This window comes from Homarus americanus, unplaced genomic scaffold, assembly GCF_018991925.1.
Source record: "Homarus americanus isolate GMGI-L3 unplaced genomic scaffold, GMGI_Hamer_2.0 scaffold41027, whole genome shotgun sequence".
In the NCBI taxonomy this organism is placed as follows: Eukaryota; Metazoa; Arthropoda; class Malacostraca; order Decapoda; family Nephropidae; genus Homarus; species Homarus americanus.
Window position 1 is genome coordinate 2,195,767 of NW_024745073.1, and position 25,484 is coordinate 2,221,250.

The 25,484-nt window shown below is 41.0% G+C and overlaps 1 protein-coding gene across 1 annotated transcript in view; it reads left to right on the plus strand.

Moving 5' to 3' along the window:
* Window positions 1-25,484, plus strand: part of LOC121878414 (nephrin-like) — a 95,606-nt gene that overhangs the window by 40,711 nt on the left and 29,411 nt on the right. The window contains exon 3 of the mRNA XM_042384640.1: window positions 16,384-16,516. Coding sequence (XP_042240574.1) covers window positions 16,384-16,516 — 133 coding nt within the window. The remainder of the gene's footprint in view (window positions 1-16,383; window positions 16,517-25,484) is intronic.

A 25,484-nucleotide genomic window follows, 5' to 3' on the forward strand; every position in this document is an offset into this window, starting at 1 on the left:
CAGAGTCTTCCATCTGCTCCAGGTCCTCTATGCTCATAACACTATATTGCTCTCTTAACCATTCGACTCTCTGGACCCGTCACATTCATCTTGCATCATCGTCCCTCCCTCTTGTTAATTCTCCGCTTCAGTAATATTCTACTGACTATCCATCTCACCTGCTCTCAACTTTGACCTATCATGACTCACCAACACTTACATCAAATACACAGGCAGCCAGAATACATATAGCTTTATTTGTGTCATCTCATTGTACACGGTATATTCTCTCGGGTTGTTTCCATCAATTAAGTGTTTCTCAGGGGTTCCTCATCTGCCTCTTCCCTATGTTGCTCTGTTGTCAATTTAAGCTACGAGTATTCTAATTCAATAACCGTTGACAATTACTACTAGTCACCTAAATTATTTCACAACCTTCTGCTTTTCACCTTTAAAAAACAAAAACATTCTTCTTCTAAAAACTTCTTCAAAATCTTATTAAGAAACTGCCAGCATTACAATATCGCCAAACTACACACTTCACATGTGACAACTTCCATTCATTATAATTCTCAGAATCATTCCATAAACACCCCCAAGGTTATTACCTTCATTTCATGTATTTGTCTATCCCGTAAAAACCTTAATTACCAAAGTGAGATCATTCATCCCTGACACAGACACACACTTCTGCCGTTGCTCACTTAATTAGGCATTAGTTCCTACTCACACAAACACACACACACACACACACACGTTATTTTCCTCGTAAAAACACAAAAATAAAAACCTCTTGATGGTCTACAATTAACTTCCCAGTCGATTTGTAAAGAATATAAGACCACTATTTCTTACAAGGCTCCCCTCTTGACCTCATCATAAGCTTTTCTAAGTCCTCAAATGCAGAGTTTTTCCCTCTTTTTTCATCTCTAATCTTCTATCTACTTCCTCTTCCCCTCTACTCTTCACATTTGCGCGGCTTTGTAATTATCCTCCCAAGGTCAGTCAGTGTCCTACCATATATTTTGTAATGCCCCGTGTCTCAGTTCCTCTAAAATATACTTATTCTTACTACTCCTACCTTATATCACTTGACCTGACCTGACCTGACCTGACCTCAATTCACAACAAGAAGAAAAAAAATCTCTCCTCCAACTCTCTGAAACTCTGCTGCTTTTTCCAGGCCACCATAAACATTACCCACATCCATTCAGTCATGATTTCGTCTTTACCCTCAATGGTTTTCCTTACCATGATGTTTTTATTGTCTAACTTATCATTTCTTACCTGTTTTATCGCCTGGTTTACTTCCTCTTTCACCGTGTGTTATCCTCCACTGCACCTCATTCGTTCCTTTTTAATTTCTAGTCTTATTGTACAGTTGTCTGCAGTTATACCTGATACAGTGGCTGGCGCGTTTTGTGAGATGTGGCAACTCTTTGGAATGCTTATCTAGTATCTTTAATCTGGCTATTACTGCAAGGTTCCTCAGGGCCATTCCGGGATTTTTATTACGATGTAAACAAACACAGAGAAGCCACATTTCACAAAACGTGCTAGTCACTGTACCAGGTATAAGTGTAGGCGACTGTACCTGTTGTATTACTGTCTGCCTCTCTTATATCCTCCTTCTACATCAAATCTCTCACCACTTCTGACTTCATCTTTTATCAGATTTTCCTCTTCCTTATACTTAACAACTCCATCCCTAGCACCTCCTTCCTCTTGCAATCACCTAGATACTAAGACCTCATCTATTTTTCGTATCGTATTTTTTACCTGTTTCTCAACTTTCTTATTCAAAATTTTATGGGCTTTCTATTTTGTTTCAACCATGTTCTCCTCTGACTGCCTCTTTATGCTGCCATACACAGTGACAGACTCAAGCGTGGCAGTCTTCATGAATGCCTTTAAAGCCCCTTCAGAAGCTATATTCAATCCTTGATCTATCTATAATATTCATATTTTCACCAAATTGCTTTTTAAATCTCAAGTCTCAATCATGTTATCATACAAACTTTTTTCAAATTTCAATCTACTTGATTATTCGTCTACGTTTCTTTCCCACATCACTTTGCCTTTATTTCTTTCTATCTTCCCTATAACCAACATGTCATCAAATAGGCCATCGTCCAAAACTTTTCACATAATTGATAACACGGACTCAACCAATGATATATTTCCAGACAATAATTAATCACTCATATCTCTATCCTATTTACCTTACTTCTATTCTTTATAAAATCATGTACTCTTATTTTAAAAAGATAACTTATGTATTACAGTACAGTGGATCCACAGGTATAATATAATGTCTCTTGCTTTCAGTCTCATTTTCCTCCGGGTCTCCCAAAGGGCTACACGCACTCCATCTTACACACCTGTCACCTGTCAATCCCTTCACTTTCCCCCCAATGTGATCAATCTCTCTCTCCCCCCCCCCACATGTTTACACTCCCCAATATCTGTTTTTTCTTCTCTTCTTTACCAATAAAACCCAGAAACGAAAACCTATCCTTGACTCCAGTTATTTAGTGGATCTTTCCGGTGCATTTTCAAGATGGTAAATAATTCTGTAGTGATCACTGAAATTCAAAGACATTCTTTTATTATCAACCTGAACAACAACAACAACAATAACAACACAACAACGACACAAGGAAAACAAAGAAGACAGATGTAATAAAGTTCAGTATATGAGATAATTTTTTCCGTAACACAATTAACCTTTTATACTGTAGTAGGGAAGTTAAGGTGAGTGACCGGCCCAGAACAACAACAATAACAAAGGAGAGATAACAAGAACATACGAGGAAGAACAACAACAAATGAGCGAGAATAACGACACAAGAGACAGAAAAAGAGCAAGAAGAACAAAAGAGACAGAACAAAAACACAAGAGGAAAAAGAAGAACAACAACAAAGGAGAGAGAACAAGAACACAAGAGATAGAACAAGAAGACAAGGGACAACAAGAACACAGAACAAGAACACGAGACAGAACAAGAATATAATGGACAGAACAAGAACACGAGACAGAGCAAGAACACAAGACAAAACAAGAACACAAGGACTAGAACAAGAACACAAGGGAGAGAACAAGAACGATAACAACAGAGGCAGTGAAGCAAGGAAATGTGTCCCTCGAGCGCGACACTCTATCTGGGAGTAATTACCTGAGTCAGACTGATGTCAGTTTACCTTGATTACATGTACGAAAAATAACATAAAACATCCTGACTAGTGAAGAGCTGTTGTGCCTGAAGCAGTTTGACGTGGCAGGTGTTAGAGTCATGGTATAGTACACGGCAGACGCGGCTGATCTTGGGTACAGAATACTCACTCACTCACTCACTCACCCACTCACTCACACTGTTACGCATGCACACATAAATATACATACACACGCACTCATACACATATAAAATTACTCAAGCGCCCTTACACACACACACAAACAAACACACAAAATAGGATAATATAATGGTAATGAAGTACTGACAGTTACCTGGGAGACGAAAAGGCAATAGTGACGATAACAGTGAAGTGGAGGTGGTTGTGGTGGAGTAAGAGTGAGGTGGAGGAGGTTGTGGTGGAGTAAGAGTGAGGTAGAGGAGGTTGTGGTGGAGTAAAAGTGAGATAGAGGAGGTTGTGGTGGAGTAAGAGTGAGGTGGAGGAGGTTGTGGTGGAGTAAGAGTGAGGTGGAAGAGGTTGTGGTGGAGTTACAGTGCACTATGAGTTACCGTCTCAGGTGAGGCTCAGTCTCGACCTCACGCAGGGTGAGGCCTCAACCCACACAGGATGAAACTCCACCCTAAGCAGGATGGGGCCCCTACAGCAGACAGGCTGGGGCCACACAGCAGGCAGACTGGGCTATACATGAGGAAGGATGGAGCCCTAGATGAGGCAGGATGGGGCCCCAAATGAGGCAGGATGGAGCCCCACATCAGGCAGACTGGAACCCCACATCAAGCAGGCAGGGACCACGGTATAAAGAAGCCAGTTTATCATGGTTAAGGGGCAGGTGGATGGCTTCAGCATGATAAGTTACCTCGCCTTGTCTCGCTAATTTGTTAATGGCTCCAGAGTAGGGTTGTAGTTATTCGCTGTATGTGATTCCATAATTACTCTCAGTCCGCCACTACTAATTCACCTTCCTGTATGACATTTATAATTTGTAGAAAGATAGACAGACGCAGGGAACCCCAGCACACCGCCACAACCGCGGGGGTATAATCTTATTATGTAAATCGTGCAGTAAAGATATTTCTGGGATACAAGAGCATCCAAATTTTTCTGGCTAAAGGGCACAGAATTATTCATCTCAGTGAGTTTGTGTGGTGGCTGTGAGCCCCTCCCCTCCCCCTCCCTCCCTCCCTCTCTCTTCCCTCAGTATTTCTCTCTATTTCCTCTTTCTCTCTCCCTCTGTCTTTCCCTCTCCCTTCCTTTTTCTCTCTCTTTCTTGCTCTCTTTTTCATTCCCATTCTCTGTCTGACTTCCACTTTTGCTGAATTTCTCCTCATTATTTTCTCTTTCGCTCTCTTCCCTTTTCTTGCTGAGTCTCCCTTTCTCTTGCTGTCTCGTCCGTCATGTTCTACTACAGTAGTTAACCCTGTACCTCTCCGTCCATTCCTATATACTCTACCCCCGTCTCGTGCCTCCCACGACCCTCCACGCTCTCATGCATACATACACCCTAACTGTGGCGGCTTCTTGCATCTTACGCCAGCACTTCTGTCGTTGATGCTTGAGAAACTTGGCTAGAAGAACTTAATGTGGATTTATGCTGTAGAGGATGAGGGGGAGAGGGCCGTATGGGAGCTTGTCTGGCTGTTTAGAGCACAGAAAACTCATATGTGTAACCAGTATATGATCGTATATATACACACAGGGGACGAACACAATCATAAAGTCGTGTGTCGAGACCTGTGTGTCCGTGTGTAAACGTTAAAAGGTGTTCACTTACAAAGAAAAAAGAATGTTTACTGTATCCATTTTATGAAAGTGTGGGAGTATACTGTCACGGTTAATCACATATAAATACACGTTTTATTCGTATACGCAAGAGATGACTGTAATTATGTAGTTGTTGGTGTGTGGGTGGGTGTGTGGGTGATTGTGGGTGAGTGGGTGTGGGTGGGTGTGGGTGGGTGGGTGGGTGGGGGTGAGTGTGGGTGGGTGGGGGTGAGGTGGGTGGGTGGGGGTGAGTGTGGGTGGGTGGGTGGGTGGGGGTGAATGTGGGTGTTGGGGTTGATGGGGGCGGTGTGGGTGGGTGGGGGTGAATGTGGGTATGGGTGGGTGGGGTGAATGTGGGTGTGGGTGGGTGGGGGTGAGTGTGGGTATGGGTGGGTGAGGGCGAATGTGGGTGTTGGGGTTTATGGGGGCGGGTGTGGGTTTTGGGATGGATGTGGGTGTGTAAAAAAAAATCACGTATGAGATCGTAAAAAAAAAGTTTCGGTAACTCGTATATAGAGAAAAGCGAAACCATTTTGTTGTATTAGAACTTTTGGGAACGCATTAAAGTCTTCATGGAAAGGGAACAGAAACTCATTAGATTAGAATGTTTCGTATAAGCATTACAGTGTGCTTCCTTTCCCCAGGTGCACGCGGCCGACCCCCGCCTCCACACCTGCACCTCCACTACTCCGCTTCCACACCTCTGTCTCCACACCTACCTTCACACTTTTACACAAATACACCTCCACATCCGCCTCCACACCGCCATACCTACACCTCCACACCTCAGCACCTCTACTCGGCCACACCACCTCCTCCTTTTCCACTCCATCAAAGCTCCGCCTCCACACCTCCGCCTCCACACCTCCATCTCCATACATCAGCCTCCCCACCTTCACCTCCACATCTCTACTTTTATACCTCCTTACCTCCAGAGCTCCACACACACAACTCTTCAGGCATACCTCCACCTCCACACCTACACCTCCACACATCCACACCTTCATACCTTCAGAGTTACACCTCAAAACTTTTACCTCTACACCTCCACGCCTCCGTCTCCTCACCACCTACTCCACACCTTCACCTCTCCACCTCCACACTTCCATCCTCACCCTTATACCTCCCCCTCCATATCTCTGTCTCCGCACCCTCACCTCCACAACTGCACCACCACACCACCGCCATCCGTAAATCTCCACACACTCACACACACGCACACACACGCCTCCACACCTCCAGACTGATGTACCTCCACCTCCCAGCTCACCACCTACAGCTCCACATTCCAAGAGGTCTTCATTACTCCACATCCAGAGCTCCTTAAACATAGTACCTCCATTTCTCCACCTCCCTACTTCTGCCTCCACATCGCACTCATACTCCACACTTCTAACTCCATACATACTCTTGCAAACCTCTACTTCCACACCTCCAGAGCTACACACATGAACTTCCATACCTATACCTGTACCCACACACTCGTACCAACACAATTGTACCTACACACCCGTATTTACACGCCTGTACATCCACACTACAGCCATCACACCACTGCCTTAACACCTCGATATATTCCCACTGCATCCACACCATCATCCCACCACCTCTACACCACAACTCCTCCCCCACACCACCACCACAACTCCACTACACCACAACTCCTCCCCACACCACCACCACCACAACTCCTCCCCACACAACTCCTCCACTACACCACAACTCCTCCCCACACCACCACCACAACTCCACTACCACAACCTCCCCACACCACCACCACAACTCCACTACACCACAACTCCTCCCCCACACCACCACCACAACTCTACTACACCACAACTCCTCCCCCACTCCACCACCACAACTCCTCCCCCACACCACCACCACAACTCCACCACCACACCACCACCTCTCTCATACTCCTGTGTTGTACTATTCTTTACATTCATTTACTCCACAATGGCATTTATCCCTGACCCACACAATAAACAGGAAGACTTTATACGAAAGTTCTGAATTACTGGAATAGAACTCAAGCCGCTTAGAGTAATTAACACAGAAGGTATAATTTATCCCACTACCCCATCCTATGACATGGGGAATGAGCCTTAGGTTTAGTTCAGTCTCCCTTAATGCCATAATATCTTTCTCTTTTGTAAATTCATGATAAATTAAGGTTTTATTTTTACGATTGAATTATTAGCGTGTGAGAGAGATTATGTCATCTACCTCAATTAGGATATGAGTATAGTATAGCCTTAGTTTATTTTTCTATGCTGGCTAAAATGTTGTTTCTCGCTACAACCAACAACAGTACATAATAATATTCCAACTTACCATAACTTGTAACAATACACCACTACAGCCTACTACAACGTTCAACAGTACACCACCACAAACAAGCTTTTACAACATACAAAACTCACAAAAGTTTATTATAACCCACCCCAGTCAACCAAAACCCACCCCAGTCAACCAAAACCCACCCCAGTCAACAATAACCCACTCCAGCCCACAACATCTCGTCCCAGTCCAACTCAATTCACCCCCAGCTTAACGTCCCTCGCTCCCGTCACAACACCTAGCTATAAATCACCAATACTCGCCTTAACCCAGCACTACTCGTCCCAAGCAAACACTCGTCGTCACAGTCTGCTACAACTCGTTCTATATCATCACAACTTTATCATAGCCCACCACTACTCACTACAACTTCACCACAACCATCATAAGTTCCCTCTGCACATCCTGTACTTGGCTCCAGTCTACTACAACAACTCCTCGTCACAACTCACCATCACCACTACTCGCCTCAGTCCATCACAGCTCGCCCAAGCCTACAGGAACTCTCCACTACTCGCCCCAACACATTCACCACCACTACTACCTTCAGCGCCACATTTGCATAAGGTATATTTATGTTTTGTTTCCTTCAGCACAACACTGACCTAACACCCCCTACCATCCCCTCCCCCTCTTCCTACCTCCACCAGCAAGCCGTGTTTATATTCCTTTACAGAGGTATTACTGAAAATCCAACAACGAGACCAGAACACACTTACGCACGCACACGTACACACACACACGTAAGTACACACGTACATACATACAAACGTACACACATACATGCACACACGCACACATATACGCACCGGGTGATTGCAAAATGATTTTCAGGTTTTAAACAATTATTATGAAAAAACCCGACACATCTACAGGAAAAAGCAAGATATATTAATAAAGAAGAAGTGAAAAAGTTTTATATTCAAGCTATACAAGTTCAATAAGAGCTTTTGTGAGTCTGCAGAGATCAAAAGCGATACAGTATTCTGCCTCCCTCCATATCTTTTGTACCGTGTTGTACTGAATTTTTCCAACAGCCTTATGTATCCTGTTCTTCAAACTTCCCAACGTTGCTGATGTTAGTGGGGCAAAAACTCTCTTTTTGATAAAGCGTCAGAGGAAAAAGTCAAGGAGGTTTAGTGGCCCTCGCCTTCGTCCTATCCATCGATGAGGAAATTGCTGTCAACGATGTCGTAGCCTTACTGTCAATATTAAATATGTAAATTACCTTTAAAATTATTCATTGTTTAGTTTTTTCATAATAAATGTTTAAAATTGGGAAGGTCACCTGTCATCACATTGTTGTTGTTTATCATGGATTATTCTGATGGTGGTTACTGAAATGACCGGAATAAAGCAGAATAAGTGTATATATATCCTGTCCTGTACATGTTGTGTATAGACAGATGACGCCTGCAGATTAATAGTGCCCAAGGTCCACAATACTTCACTATAACGGCCAGGCTGTTACAGTGACCAATAAGGTCGTCAGCGCCACCCGTCCTCCAGTACCGGTGATCTTTTTTGTTAAGGTAACAAATTTTTCTGCCAGTCACCGCGAGGCAACACTTGTAGGTGAGGGGGAGGGAGTCGTTTATCACTGTGATGGTCACTAACGGCAGCCGTCTTTCTCCTGTCACTGTTTTATTGTTTAATTTAGTTAAACCCAGCCGTTACCTTCTGTCCCTGTGACGTCATTTGTCTCTCTGTTTCTGTGTCAGCTGTGAGCGTGTTCCTTCCTATCTCCTTCATCACTCGTCATCTAACTGCCTCTTTATTATCGCTTACGTTTTGTTATTTTTTTTTGTCCTCTGTCACCAGGCTGATTCTATTTAACTGATTGTTGTCAATGGAGTTTTGATCACAGATTGTCGTCACTTGTTTATTCTTAATTGATCAATGTCAGGTTATTACTGTCATGTGTTTGGTGTCAGGACATGGCCGTCCTCAGCCCATCTGTTTCCGTAATAAAGTAGAGGTTGGAGAAATATCTTCATACTTTTGGCAAAATAAAAGAAAGACTAATCCAACTACAGTACAGAAAAAAGAAGGTTACAAAAGTGAATCCTCTTTGATAATGCAAAAAGCGACTCTTTAGCAACAACCAAAAATATTCTCAGAGAGAGAGAGAGAGAGAGAGAGAGAGAGAGAGAGAGAGAGAGAGAGAGAGAGAGAGACTCGTCCTTGGTTAATACTTAAGCATTACATCTTCTCAATGTCTACGCTGTTAACATGAAGGCAATTTCTCAGCGTCAACATAGATGGCGTTGTCCACTCTTTTGTCTGTGACTGGACTGCCTTTGTCTTTCTCTGTCGCAGAGCCCAGCTGCAGCTGTCACCGAACATTTAGTATATTTGGGAACGCTTTTCAATATGACTGCGCCATATGACGAGCGTTGCAGAGAAGAAAACTTTTCGTAGGACACTATAAAGTTGGAGAGGATTTCGTTCTCAGGACACAGCTGAGGCACGATGGCTGTGATGATGACGACAGTGATGACTGAGAATGATTATGATGAACCTGATGACTCTGGATGATTTAAGACGAGTGTTATGTTTATGGGATGACATGGATGAAATTAATTAGCAAGAGTGACTAGGATGATGTTGACTATGAGGAACAATATTGTTGAAGGTGGTAAGTGAGGATGAGGAAAGGACGTTTCTTAAGATTCTCATAATTAGGGATGATTTTGGGTCAGGCTCATAGAACCGATGTCTGCCCTTGACGCAATTTATCCATGCCCTTACTGCCATACTGATTCAGGTCCCTGCCCTTACTGCCATACTGATTCAGGTTCCTGCCCTTACTGTCATACATGATTCAGGTCCCTGCCCTTACTGCCATACATTATTCAGGTCCCTGCCCTTACTGCCATACTGATTCAGGTTCCTGCCCTTACTGTCATACATGATTCAGGTCCCTGCCCTTACTGCCATACATTATTCAGGTCCCTGCCCTTACTGTCATACATAACTCAGGTCTCTACCCTTACTGTCATACGTGATTCAGGTCCACTTATTGCTCCAGTACAGAACTCCTAAAAGCTGTCATCATTCGCGTGTGAACAACAGTCAAGCAACAATTCACAAGTCAATTGACCTCCATTACAATGATTTACACATGGCTAATAATAAGTTGGCCGCCATTCACCTAGCCATTAGAAGGCGTCCATCAGAGCAGTGATACCTGGAGCCCCACACCATGGGCAGCGAAGTGTGCCAACGACAAGCTCCAAGACCAAAGGTGTAGTCGGTGGACCAAGGCCAAGTAAGCCACAGTTCGATGTGAGGGCCACTAAATACTGCTGTTTGACATGCGTCTCAGGTTATTAACTATATATGAGTACACACAGTGAGGCTCACTCAGCTGAGTCAAGGGTTAGCAAAAGTTTAATTAAAACTCCCCCGACCAGTTGTTCACGACTGCTGGCGTTCATATTTCATATTTTCGTTTTATAGTAATAGAGTGATGACGTTTTTTGGCAGACTGAATCAACCAGAGAAAAATACGCCGAGTTAGAATCAGTTTGTGAAGAGAAGAAAATGTTGGAAATTTGGCATAGTGTAGCATAGTGTATCCCGGAGTTTTTGGTGGGTGTATATTGATATACTGTATATACTATACAGTGTTTGCAGGCAGGCAGACAGCGATTTACTAATGTAGAAATAACTCAATAATCACTTCATCACCGGCCCGGTGAAGCCTCTTTTTACGGTCATAAACCACCGACAATATACCCAACAGCACAACTAAGCGACGCATCAGTTTCTAAATATGTTTTACTCTGACATACTAAGAGCGTCACTGTTCATCATCTCGGCAGCGGGTAATATCATCGTTCAGGAAGACTAACAATCCTCTATGCTTTCGTGATGTAACTTGTGGGTGTCCGTCATAGTGAGTCATAGGCTATCAAAATGATTACTAATTGGTTATGGTGTCATATAGTGAGTCATAGGCTACCAATATGCCTACTAGTTGGCTAAGGTGTCATATAGCGAGTCATAGTCTACTAAAATAACTACTAATTAGTTATGGTGTCATATAGTGAGTCATAGGCTACCAAAATAACTACTAATTGCTTATAGTGTTAGAAATAATAATGAACTCTTGCATGGGGTGACTTCCAATAACGTCACAATCACCGCTGCTGTTGTTAAGATATAAAACACATGTAATGTATTATGGCGAGGTAGGGACTGTTCAGGGTGGCCTCCTTCATCACTTACTGAAAGATACTGGCCATTGTTCCATTGTTTCTCGCGGTGTATGTAGAGCTAAATATACTGTACATGCAATAGTTAATGTTCTGTTACTCTCCAATTATTGACCTTTTATTGTCCTGTTATTGACCTGTTATTTTCCTGTTATTGACCTATTATTTTCCTGTTATTGACGAGTTTTCTTGTTATTGACCAATTAACCTGATAGTGACCACTTATTATCCTGCTATTGACCAGTTATTTTCCTGTTATTATCTTGTTATTGACCAGTTATTATCCTGTTAGTGACCTGTTATTATTCTGTTATTGACCTGTTATTATTGTTACTGACCAGTTTTTATCCTGTTATTGCCCAGTTATTATCCTGCCATTGCTCAGTTATTATCCTGCTATTGCTCAGTTATTATCCTGCCATTGCTCAGTTATTATCCTGCTATTGCTCAGTTATTATCCTGTTATTGCCCAGTTATTATCCTATTACTGAACAACGCCCTATTATTACCTTATTCCTGCCCAATTGGTACCCAGTTACAGCACGATTATTTTCTTTTTATTGGCCAATTACTGCTGCCCAATAATAGCCAGTTGTATTGGCCAATTACTGCCAAGCTATTCTATAGTTATCGCTTAATTAATACCATGTTATTAGTTAGTCATTTCCCAGTCATTGTCCAGTCTCTACGTGTTACTACCTAACTACTGTCCAGTCTCTACCTGTTACTACTTAACTACTGTCCAGTCTCTACCTTTAACTACTCTAGTCTCCTGTTACATCCCCATTACCTTCTAAAACTGACCAGGTAAGTCCTAGATAATGTTCACTAATTAACCTGAAGACTTCATGTGTATCTTCCAACAAGAGTGATGTACTAGTTGATGTTGTGTTGGCGAGGCTCAGGGGGACTTAAGCCCTCTGCCAGGATGTAGAAAACTTAATTCATTTTAATGTAAGTGATAACAGCAAATCATTGTTCAGGTGGAGATAATCATCAAGTCGAAAATATGAAGAAGAGAATATTGTAAAACTATACCATTAATATGACTCTTTCTCTCTCGGGCTGTAAAACGTTTAAGAATTTATACTTTAGAGTGAAAAGTCTTCGTATAATTTAAGATTTTTACAAACTATTGAGACTATAATAGGCATCTAATAGAAGGTTTATAAAAGAGTCAGGATGTATTCAATTCATTTCACAAGTTATAACGAAACTAACTCAAAAGTTGTACTGCATAAAAAAATATAATTTTATGACATAACTTTTCCATTTCATTGTTGAAGCTTCAATAAAACTGAATATTTTCATTCTCACAGATTAAATGTGTAATTTTTGCCCCAAGCTATACACACTGCAAATGAATTTCTCCCTCCCTCTCACCCGTTATCTCTCTCTCTCCCCTTTAACGTTGTCTATCTCTCTATCTCCCTCTTTTTCTTATCTTTCTTTTCATATCTCTCTCTCTTTTCTCCCCCCTTTCTTCAAGAAGTTAAGGAATTTCCCCATTATGATGAAAAATTGAGTTATACTCTACTATAAATTGCAACATCTCATAACGTCAAGTGATAAATTTCCGGAACAAATTAAAAAAAAAAAATCTTTCTTTTCAGAATTTATCTCAAGTAAACCATTAATTTCAGCCCGACATTCATAAGAGTGACTTACAAGAACACTGCACGTCCGCACCAGCAAAAAAAACCTTTCCTCAATAGCACTACAAAACACAGATATTACACAATAAATCACCAAACCTAATATTGGTTAACTGTACCCAGAGTTCCAGTGAATCAAAATTTCCTCAATACATCGGAAAAATATGTTCGACTTTGTGTTGGCCAGGGAGGTTTAGAGTCTTCTGTTCTGCTGCCTCTCACGGCATATAGGAATGGGGGAGGGGAGTTAGGAATGAGGGAGGGGAGTTAGGAATGGGGGAGGGGAGTTAGGAATGGGGGAGGGGAGTTAGGAATGGGGAGGGTAGATAGGAATGGGGAGGTAGATAGGAGTAAAGGGCAGGTAGTGGTAGGGAGGGTAGGTAAATTTGAGGAGGGCAGGTAAGAGTCAGGGAGGGCAGGTGGGGGACTGGGAGGGTAGGAGTCAGGGAGGGGGAAGGGTGACTGGGAGGGCAGGTAGGAGTCAGGGAGGGCAGGTGGGGGACTGGGGAGGGCAGGTAGGAGTCAGGGAGGGCAGGTAAGGGGGACTGGGGAGGGCAGGTAGGAGTCAGGGAGGGCAAGACACATATCACAATGATGTGCTCTACACACTGCTGTTCCTGGCTCATTAAAGCCCCTTTCTATAAATTTTCGCAAGTAAATTATATGAAAAGTTAAATGAGAACCAAAATTGTCCAATCATGTGTAGTTTCTGTGTTGTTGTGGTGGCGGGGACAAGGAATTATTCCCTTGTATACATCAACAGACAGAGAGTTTGTTGTCGACGAGAAAAAAAAACTGATATTCTGATCAAGTTAAATACACATTAATATTACATTGTATTAAGGAAATAACTTCTGTGTTATGTTTTATGTCTTGTGATTTTTAGATTTAATGGATAAATAAGATAATGAAAGTGATAAATAATTTACTTCTGTAATTTTTTTCCCTGTCGGCGAAACTTTAAATAATTTAGTGAAACAAATCTTTACCCCAACACCAAAAAAAAAAAAAAATTGCTAGATTAATAGACGTTGAAAATTGAAGTATAACAAAATAAACAATATTCACAAATCCTCCAGGATGTTCTATATCACTACAGGTAAATCCTTTGTTTACAAGTTCTTTTATTTGTTGTGGTAGTAGTTAAGACCCAGACTGTGGTATGTCTCTCGTTTTTCATTCATTTATATTTATGTCGGTTTCTTTTTTTTTAAGATACGTACATCATGTCTGACTCACCCACACCACCACACTCCCTCTCATCTCTCTTCTCCTCCCTCCTCTCCCTAGACCCACTTCAACACGCCCCCCTCACACATTCCTCTCCACTCCTCTCACCAGACCCCCCCCTACCATCATAATCCCTCACCCCTCTCTCCCATCCCAAGACCCACTCCAACACACTCCCCCACCCCCTACACATTCCTCCTCACTCCTTTATCCCCCCCCTCCCCTCCTTCACCCTCTCCCCAGTCCTCTCAGCTACTGCCTCCCTTCGGCTCCTTTATCCCCCCCCTCCCCTCCTTCACCCTCTCCCCAGTCCTCTCAGCTACTGCCTCCCTTCGGCTCCTAACTCAAGTATTCTCATCAATCTCCTCTGTCAGTAAATTGATTCCGGTCTAATTATACGTTTTTTTTTTTATGAAACATCTTTATACTGTAGACAAACTGCTGGAGGGCCACGAATGGTTACACAATGTATAAGCTGATAGGAAATGCATGAATTAGTAAGTTTACTTGTGTTAATTTGTAAGTTTACCTGTGTTAATTAGTAAGTGCACCTGAGTTCACCTGTATCAATATCGCATCGTTGTTTAAGAGTTATTTGTATTGGATTTTCTCTGTCAATCTCTCACAGTAACTCTCTGGTTATAACAAACATTACATAAATATTCTGGGCGATATGAACAGTGGTGGTGGTGGTGTCATGTGTGGCCCACTTAAGAGTTACCTTGAAATACCTGTCATGAAGAGTACATGACACATATATGTATATACAATGGTTCCTGACAGACGTGATACATATACTGTATTAATGTGTGCGAATTATCCTATTATTTTATGTATTATTGAAAAGCTTGAACAAACTAGTAAAGTAATTCTCTTTATCCAAAACACAACATATTGCTCGTTTAATAGACGCTACAATACACAATAAACAGTATTCACAAATTCCAAACCAAATCAAACCAAGCCTAACCAAACCAAACCAAACCAATCGTAACCTAACCTAACCATCACTACAGGTAAATAAATCCCATAATACACGCGGTCATTAAGGTGGTATCATACAACAATAACTATCACATGAACTTGCATTACCTTGGTGGAGGTAGAGTGATATGCAACAATGGAGAACAGTGACATGCAACAGTGGAGGACAGTGACATGCAACAGGACAGTGATATTACAACATTGTTCAGTACAGGGTTAAAAAAAAAAAATTATCCCTCCTAGAAATTAATTCCTACTAAATTTTTTATAAATACTTTCATTCTTCTCAGTTTCTTTTATCATACATATAATATTTCTTACATATTTTCCTCTTCTTCATCTCCTCCAATTATCTCTACCTCCCCTCCCACCCTCATCTACTCACGTCTCTCTCCTCAAAGGAAAAAAAATCGTTTGAGAAACTAATTAAAACTCAGGCCAGGGTTGCTTTTAGTTTTCAAACTCATGAAAATTATTAGGAGGATCTTTGACAGAATTATTCGAGAAAAACAACAACGACAAGCGTAGGAGGATAATCATAGCGCTTCTTGTGGGTCATAATCCATTATATCACAGCATAACCGAGCCTCTGGCATTATCGGGAGGGTGGCCATGCAGCATAATAAGAGCCTCTGGCATTATCGGGAGGGTGGCCACACAGCATAATAGAACCTCTGGCATTACCGGGAGGGTGGCCACAGCATAATAGAACCTCTGGCATTACCGGGAGGGTGGCCACAACATAACAGAACCTCTGCAATACCGGGAGGGTGGCCACAGCATAACAAGAGCCTCTGGCATTACCGGGAGGGTGGCCACAGCATAACTGAACTCTCAAACTTCTGGATCAGTTTATCAGAAGGAAAAAATAGATGAATGAGAGAGAGAGAGAGAGAGAGAGAGAGAGAGAGAGACCAGCCCCCCCCCCTTTTATAATAACCTCAGGGCCATCCCTTACCTCACAAGCATACCTCACCTGCCCTAGGTCTCATTACCCACCTCACTCTCCCTCACAGGTCCGCTAACAGAAGTGGAGGCGCTGGAGGGTGGGCGGGCGCTACTCCCCTGTGACGTCACGCCGCCCCTCTCCACAGACGACACTATTCTCGTCCTCTTCTACCGCGGCTCCTTCGGTACGCCCATATACAGGTGAGGCCCACGCCCACACACTCATATGCACTTACGATTCACACCCACATACATCCACATTAATTACAAATTACACCTATACACCCACATATAGGTAAGTTCCACGTCCACACGCCGACGTAAAAACAAGTCTCGCCCACTTCCACACATACCCCCACACGCCCACACATCCTCTCACTCCCCCACACACCTCCATACTCCCCCACACACGTCCATAGTTCTCCACACTCCCCCAAACTCCCCCATACTCACCCACACGCCCATATACAAGTAAAAATTTCAAACCTAATCAAATATTTTATGGAGGTTCCGCTGTGTATCGAGGCAATGTAGGCGTGGTGGCCATCTCTTCATCAAGTAAATGTTAGCGTAAGGTCAGATAAGATGTTTCGAACACTCTGCCAGTCCATCTAAGGAAGACTTTACTTACTAACCTTCCTTTTAATAATTTCTATGTTTGGTTTATATAATACAATGATCTGTGTTTTTTTTTTGAAGGGCTTTGTCGAACAGCTTTTATGTATATGTAGGTCTTATAAATCTTTTTTTTTGTTATATGGTAAGAATTATATAACTCATGTATTAGTTATATGTAGTTATATATATATGCCTTCATGTAAGAGTCGCCAGTTGTATATTTCGTTAATTTTGTGAAGTCACTATGTCCCTATATTCTCTTCCTTACAGAAATACGTAGATTAAACAAAAGAAACACCCACATAAGTATCCCCAGATAATGACCCCCAATTCCGTATAATTCTTAGCTATACATTCATCCCTGTGTTATGATAAGAGGTAGAGAGGGAGGGAGGACCTTCTTGTCTTTATCTTTCCTAGTCTTTTCAGCTTTCGCCATCTTAATCTTGTGTTCCCCTGTTATTATCTGTTCTAGTTTCTACAATTTGCGTTGTTTCTGTTATATATGTAGTTCCTCCAAAGCCAACCCTATACACTTGTACTTATTAAAACTCATATTAGAAACATCTTTTTTCACTAATTGTTTCTACTGTAGTTATATTCCTCAGTGATATATATGTCCATGGTCTAACATAGCTCACTCAATTACTCACTCTTATAGACAGACAGACTATAATAATAATGGTAACGAGGATGGGTGGTCTTAGGGCCACCATTACCCCGGAACACGATTCGCAAATCGATTAACATTCAGGTTCCCATTTAATGCTGGGTAGACAGAGGCAAATGGCGTAATGAAACTTGCCTATAGTTTCACCCCGTTCGTGGATCGAAACCGGGTCCAGTCGCTTGCGAGGCGAGCACGTAGAAACCTCTATCCATTATTTATCACGTCACCCGGCCACGGACCTTCACCTGAATTCCCGATCATCTGGGTGTCAAAACAAACACTAAAAGTTGCTCTTCACTCCTCTTAAAAATCCTTATACTATTTTCTGATCTTCGTCTGCTTTATTTCTCCGCCTTGCATTCTAATAGACATGACTAGGATGGTTTGAGGGAATTTTGCTCCCACTCAACCAGGAACTTCAACATGATCCCACCCTACGTTTGCCAAGATATTTCACGACTATTCATCTTCGTTCGGAATTCTTTGTCCTCTGCTCTGTACCTTCGAAAAAAAAAACCTGTTGTTCACACTAGTTCGACTTTTCCTGCCCAAAGAGAAACCGAACGTAGGCAAACTTTCAAGTATTGGATACGACACTAAAAACCAAGAAGCATACATCATATTTATCAATGGTAGCACAAATGATCAAGTTATATTCATTGCCAGCAAGACAAAAGCTCTGCCTGTCTCTCACAAATTAAGTGTGGAAGATTATAACAACCTTAACACCAGCTATCGACGACAAAGAATACAACCAATATACAGTATAATAGTTCAGGCTCGTCCATATGTTACTTATGCTTAAGTTCTTATCAATTACATCCTTCGCATATGAGGAGAGGCGGTGCACCATGGACCTACTTACCAAAATACAATCTAACGCTGTTTACTTCACTATAAAATCATTTCTTCGTTTCCTTTTCACCTTCACTTTTGGGTTGGAAATAGTCCCTTAACTTTCCTATTTCTAGTGCTATTTGTACGAGCAAGACGCCCCCTTCTTTACACCCCATTAGCAACAAATTCCTCATTATGCCGCCCCTGCTGCCCCTGCCGCCCCCTACCCTTCATTTTTAACCCTTCTTAACCACGGAACTCTACCATCTCACTTGCATCTACATATTATTTATAACATTGTAATTGTAAGGCCGACATTCACCTCTTAGTACACAAATAAATCGTACTCCGTCATCTCTTGTTAGCTGTTCTGTGTTTTTAATAGTTCACTGTACCCACCCTTCTAGTACACCTCAAGAGTTAAAAAACACATACACCCACACCACACACACCCACATCCACACCCAACCCCACACTACCTCCCACACTCATACATACAAACAACAAACATCCAGCCACACATACAAGCCCTCACACACACACACACACACACACACACACACACACACACACACACACACACACACACACACACAATATCTCCAGACAGTCGAGTGGATAGAACACATACAACTGTTTTTACTGTCGTCCGATGTAAGGCAAAACACACAGTTAACAGTCAGATATTACCAGTCAATGCACATGGGAAACTGAAGAACAATACTTATATGACAGTTTAATAATTAGATCGTAAAAAATCTAAGATCCAATTATGTGTAAGTGTTTTGTAAAGAAGGGAAATATACCTTGAATCACTGACGATAATCAATACTACAGGTAAACAAGGAAGACATCTGGGACAGGGAACAAGAGCTAAGTAGAAATAATGAGACAGAGAACAATTTGCAACATAATGAAGGATTTTGAAAACTTATCTGTGAATGAAGTGAAAGATATTAGAGTGATGCGAGTGTTATAAAAGAGAACAAAGACAGAGGATCCTAATGGAACCGGATACAAAGACTCACGGAAATCATATGGAAACAAAGACCACATGACATCTGAAGTGTTAAGAGGAATTAAAGAGTTGAGAAATGATAAAGAGTAAAGTGAACAGAGGGAATTGAGGTTGATATTGTTGAGAGAATGAAGAAAAGAGAAGAGAAAGTGATGAAAATAGGAGAGAAAACGAGGAAAGGAAGAATGAACGTGAGGAAAGGAGGGGAAAAAAAAGCAAGGCAAGTGGAAGAGAGTGAGGAAAGTAAGAGAGAAAGCGAGGAAAGGTGACGCTGCACAAGGGAGGTGAGCAGGTAAGCAGGAACCAGAGGAGAAAGCACAGCAGGTGAAGGGGTCGAAGGGAAGGATTAAAAAAAAAAGATGGTTGATAAAGCAAAGGGGAAGGGAAACGAGGGGAGGGTGTAGTTTGGTGTGGCTGTGAGGGGAAACTTCAATACAGACGATAAAAACGATACGAGGGAACAGATCACAGCTAATATGGAAATAATTATGAACAAGGTATCTGTGATGATGATGATGATGATGATGATGGTGGAGAGAGCTCATATTGAACTTGTATAAACTGTAATTAAAACTTTTTTGTAGTATTTTATTAGTATATATCTGTCTTTTGCTGTAGCTTTGTTAGTTTTTCATAATAAATGTTTAAAATCCGGAAGAGCATCTATAATAACGAGCTATAATGGAGGAAATATGGGGAAGGGATCCTGAAGTAGAATGTTTTTTTGAAATACTTTAAGAGATGTTTATTTACAAACCAGAAAGAGACAGAGATAAACCAGCTCCAAAAAAAGTATCCTTACGATTTTATGCGAGACAATATGACACAACGGACGAAGGATTTTGAGAACCCTACCTAGACAACAGGAGTCGCAGTGTTCATTTTGAAATTCATCGGACCCCTCCGTAGAGATAATTGTTTGGAGCGAATTACACGCGACACCATTAGGTTTTGAGTGATCATCTGGTAACAGTGGTGGGGAGATTAACTTGTGCTGCTAAACAAAGGATGTTGATAAACTAAGCAATTCAAAGAAGGGGGGAAATGGTAACAATATAGTCGAGATAATACAGAATAGAATTACTTATAAATGATAAAAAATAGGAAAGAGTTCTGAATGAAGATAACGGAGAATGTTATTATATATTAGTGTTTAAGTTTTATCATTATTGTGAGGAGACGAGGAGTACAGATGAAATACCACATGAGATTAGTGGAGACAATAAATCAAGGTTAAATGAGATATGTAAAGAGAAAAAGGAGAGAGAGAGACTTTGTTATGATGGTCCCCCGATGCATTAACTTATGACCAGGAATGATTATGTTAAGGTTACAAGAGAGGAGGGAAAGTGAGAGGAACAACTTGTGAATAAAAGTTTAAGGTTAATCCGAAAATTTATATACATATATATATTCTTTTCGAGATCCTGTATACAGAAAGGAACAGCAGCTAAGGGAAGAGCTGATGAAGGTAAAACTTTAGTAAAGGGAAGGAAAAATATGAAGATATGTATAATATTTTCCATTCAGAATATACAAATGAGGTTATGAAGTCTCCAGGGATAGATGAAAACAGATGAATAAAAGTTGGATAAAACTGCTGTAGCTAAAAGAAAACTAAGTCAAACTGTAGCCAAAATTGAATCTGTCTCTAAATCCTTGTGAGCTGACAGAATATCCCCGAGGGTATTGAAGGAGTGTTTGAAACAGTTTGCTGATCCATTAAAGTTCATATTCACAAAGTCGATGGCACTGGGAATAGTGTCATGGGAAAGGAATTGTACAAAGGCTTCTTGATTACATAGAAAAGCGAGTCAGGAAAAATCCTCTGAATAATCAAACACTGTCGTTGATTAATACAGTTACCACACACACACACACACACACACACACACACACAAGTACGTTTTTAGGATTTTACTCTAACTCTGTAAAATAAAATAAAAATAAAAATAAATCATAGAAGTAAAAAAAATAAAAAATAAAAACGGAACCGGATGAATTGGATCAGATTATACACCTAATGTTTCAAATTAATTTTTTCATAGCTGAAAGAGTGAAGAATAATTTTTAAATGCACGAGAGAAGAAATAAAGAAAGAACAGCAATAACAATACAACAAAAGCAATCTATCTCCTCCAACTATTTTCTAGGAGTGAAATCATAAATGAAGACGAAATGGATAGTGAGGGTTGTGATCACTTTTGGAATATCATCATCCTGGGTTGTGAATCTACTCGCCTCTTGCTGCCAACAACTAAAAACTGAGAAAAATTTACTGAAATGTCCCGTGGTAGTTCGTATACATGGTGGTAGTCACGTTCCTCATATGCCCTTAAAAAATAAATAAAAAAAAGAGAAAAATGAAATAATTAGAAAAGAACAGAAAATAACTAAAAAAGGAAAATAAAAGGAAAAACAACCCCCCCCCCCCAAAAAAAAATACAGCAAAATGCAAAAAACGGAAAAAAAGCAAGCAAAAGAAAAAATTAATAAGTAAAAGTGGCATAAATTCATTCAAAAACGCTAAAATTCTGTTAAAAGTTAACTAAATTTTGTTAAGTGTATTTATAAGTAAGCATGGTTGTACTGTACCTACTTAATATACATAATACACTTTCAATAAATACTATTTCTGAGAGAATAAAGTTCTCTCATCCCTTAAAGAACGAGGACACGCTAGGGTAGTCCACGAGAAGTAAGCTAAAAATTATGGTTCTCTCCACATCAGAGCTTCATCTCCCTCATTATCTCATTTGGCTAATTAAGAAAGCTTTTAAAAGTAATTGTGAGATGTTCTGCTAAAATTCCCTGAAAAAAGACTTGTCCTAATGACCGCGTTTTACCTCTTCACGGATTAAGGAATATTTCACATAATCTTGTGTTTTTCTCAATGCATTTCTAAGTTTTCTATTACACTTGAACGTTGTTTTGATAGATAAAAAACAAATATTATAATGGTTCAAGTTTGTGATGGATGAACAATCAAATTTGTTTTATTTTGAATTTTTATGGTGTAATATATATATAGGGCCAATTTGCCCCTTACACGATTCGAACCAATGCCTCTTGAATGGTAGGTGAGGGCAATATGAACTGTATAATGAATGGCTTGAAAATTATTTGATCCTAAAGTCATCGTCACATAGGAAAGAGGAAGTTGACCTGGACTAAAGTCACTGATTACAGGAGGAGAAAGTTTCATCAAATGACCCGTCGTCACTTTTAATCACATGTCATTAAAAGTTAATTTGTCTTCTAGTGATTGCAGGTCTCTTGCTAAAACTCTGCTGTGCTCAGTTATTAAGTCTCAGTCACCTTCCTATGTGATAAGATCAGTTTCTAATTACTTTTTAAGCGATTCTTCTGGTAGCTCCCACACCTACCATTTAGAGAGGCGGGAATACGAACCTTGCAAGGGACAGAATGACACCATCACTCATTTCACGTCGGTTATTGTGATTAAACAAGAGTATATCCAAGACTGGGGAGGAGCTAAATGGGGCTGTAAAAGAAAAGAAATACAACACGGACATAAACAAGGTGGCGGGAGGAGAACAGTCATGGTACACGGGAGGCAGTAGAGTCTGGTTGTGGGAAGAGATTAGTTAGAAATAAATGAAGGGAGGAACGTGGTGGAACACAGAAATAGAAGCAACAGTGGCAGCAGGGGAGAGAGAAAACCGTGGAGAAAAACCTAACAGGAAGATGATCAACCAGTAAAGGAAGAGGAGCAGGAGAAGAGGCAACTGGAATACAGAGAAAACACAAGTTTAGTCGTGTTTTTTTTTTGTTTTTTTTACGAAATAAACAGAGGTCTTATCTTGAATCCTGAAAATAGGTAAAGGGAAGGAATATGGAAGTGATGGAACATAGGAATGATACAGAGGAGAATGGAATTAAGGTGAACAATACACGGGAGGAAGATGAGTGTAGGAAACCTGTGAACAAACATCAAGGTAATAAAATGTAATTTAAGAGGTAAAGAATAACTCCAGAGATAGTATAGTATTTCTTAACTTAAAACAGTGAAAAATGGCCTCGGTATAAAACACAGCACGTCTAAAATTCAACTCACACAAATGAATTACCTGTCGGCTTCATCTGACGTTACCAGGATAGAGTGGGAAACGGTAAATTATATATGGATTGTTTGGAATAGCAGAGACGGCAGACGGTGTAAATTGTGTAGTGGTGGAATTAGCGAAGACAGGGTCGTTGAGATGGTATGGACAAATGGGTAGGCTGTAGGAGTAGAGGAGAGTATAGAGAGGTGTAGAGGCAATGTAGTGGTGCGTTGGCTCGAGGGGGACCACCCGCATGCTGAGAGGGAACAATCGAACACTTCATTAAGGAACACGGCGAGGGACACGAGGAAGAGAGAGGACAAACGAGGTATGTAGTGATAGGTGCGACCTGGAGGAGCGAGACGCCCTAGGTAAGATGACGTATTGTGTGTGTCTACCCTTAAGTATATAATGTTCTACCGTTTTTACTATGTATGCAGGTATTAAAAGTTACTCTGGGTATATCATAAACCTTGTAACGGAGTCAAGGCTCAAATCTTGCAAGGAGAAAAGTCGTGTTATTTGGCAGACACATCAACCACACACACACTCTCGACTGGATGATATCAGGACCCCAACCATACACCCTTGAGCGGATGATACCAAGACTGCATCCACACATCCTCGAGTGGGTAATATCGTCATCATTATTTCCGCTCTACTTAACATAACATAATTGACACAGGTTCTATGCCTTTCCCCCATCACAAACTGAGAGTATTCTTGATAAACGCCACAATTTACAAACTTCTTCACTTTATTATCAAGCTTGACAAATCTAAAGAGAGAGAGCTAAAAAAAAAAATCAGCGACTATTCTTGACAGGCGAGGACAGGCTCTCCCCACCCTGCACTTCCTCCAGCGTCACAGTCGATAGGAAAAATAGTGATGAAACAACACTAACATGGAAATTGTATGGAAAAGGACGAATGGAAGACTTAAGACATGAATATTAAATTCTTCCCCCTCCCGTCAGGACTTTGGCAGGTACAGCCAGCCTCAGTTCCACCTGTTACAGTAGTTGACACGTTTTGTGAGATGTGGCAGTTGTGTTTGTTTACATCATAGAAAAACTCCCTACTTTGTTTTGATGGATCTTTTCATCGCTGAATTTGGATAAGATATTTATTTCTTGGGCAACTGCTTCGTTTGGTAGATATTTACGTCCCTTAGGCTCGTACTGCAGCGCTACTTCGTATTAAGCGGCGATAAATCGGTAAGGCGACTTTGTCCTCCGTTCAGTGTGTTTATGATCTCGTTTCAGGCAGCTTCTCTCCCGTCCACAAGAAAATGTAAACTTACACCATGGTGCTTTAACCAAGTTGCTCTCATTGGGACCAGATACTGCAGGGACGGCTAAGAAGTTAGGTAGGTTTTTTTGGTTGGTTAGATCAAGTTTTATGGAGAGGGGGGGGGGGGTGATAACTACAAAACGATTCATTTGCGACGGAAATGAAGCTCAAATTCGTATGAATCAAACTAAATACCATGGGACAAACAAAAATTTAGGCATTATCGTTCAGGTTATCCAGCGAATTTTAGGATTTTTAGTGTTTTCGTATTTTACCACACATTTGTCCTCTACTTCAAAGTCCTGTCCACTTTAAACAAATAGTATTATTGGTAATTTTATCGACGGAAACGCTATAGAAGAATACTGTCTTATAATTGTCTAAATCACTGATTCCAAAACATAAAATCCTAAAATTCGCTGCGATGACCGAAACGATAATTTTTCCCATATTTATGATCGAACAGTAGTTGGGACTGAAACTGCAGATGTACTTTCACATTAACGTCAAGGTGTGGTCCTCATCACACGTTTGCTCATCTAATATGGCCCACTTACGCAAAAAGGTTGAGCACAACTGGTCAATACAGTTAAATTAGTCTAGGTAAACTATTTTAGGTATTATTATCGTTTTGGTCATCCGGAGAATTTTAGGATTTTATGTTACC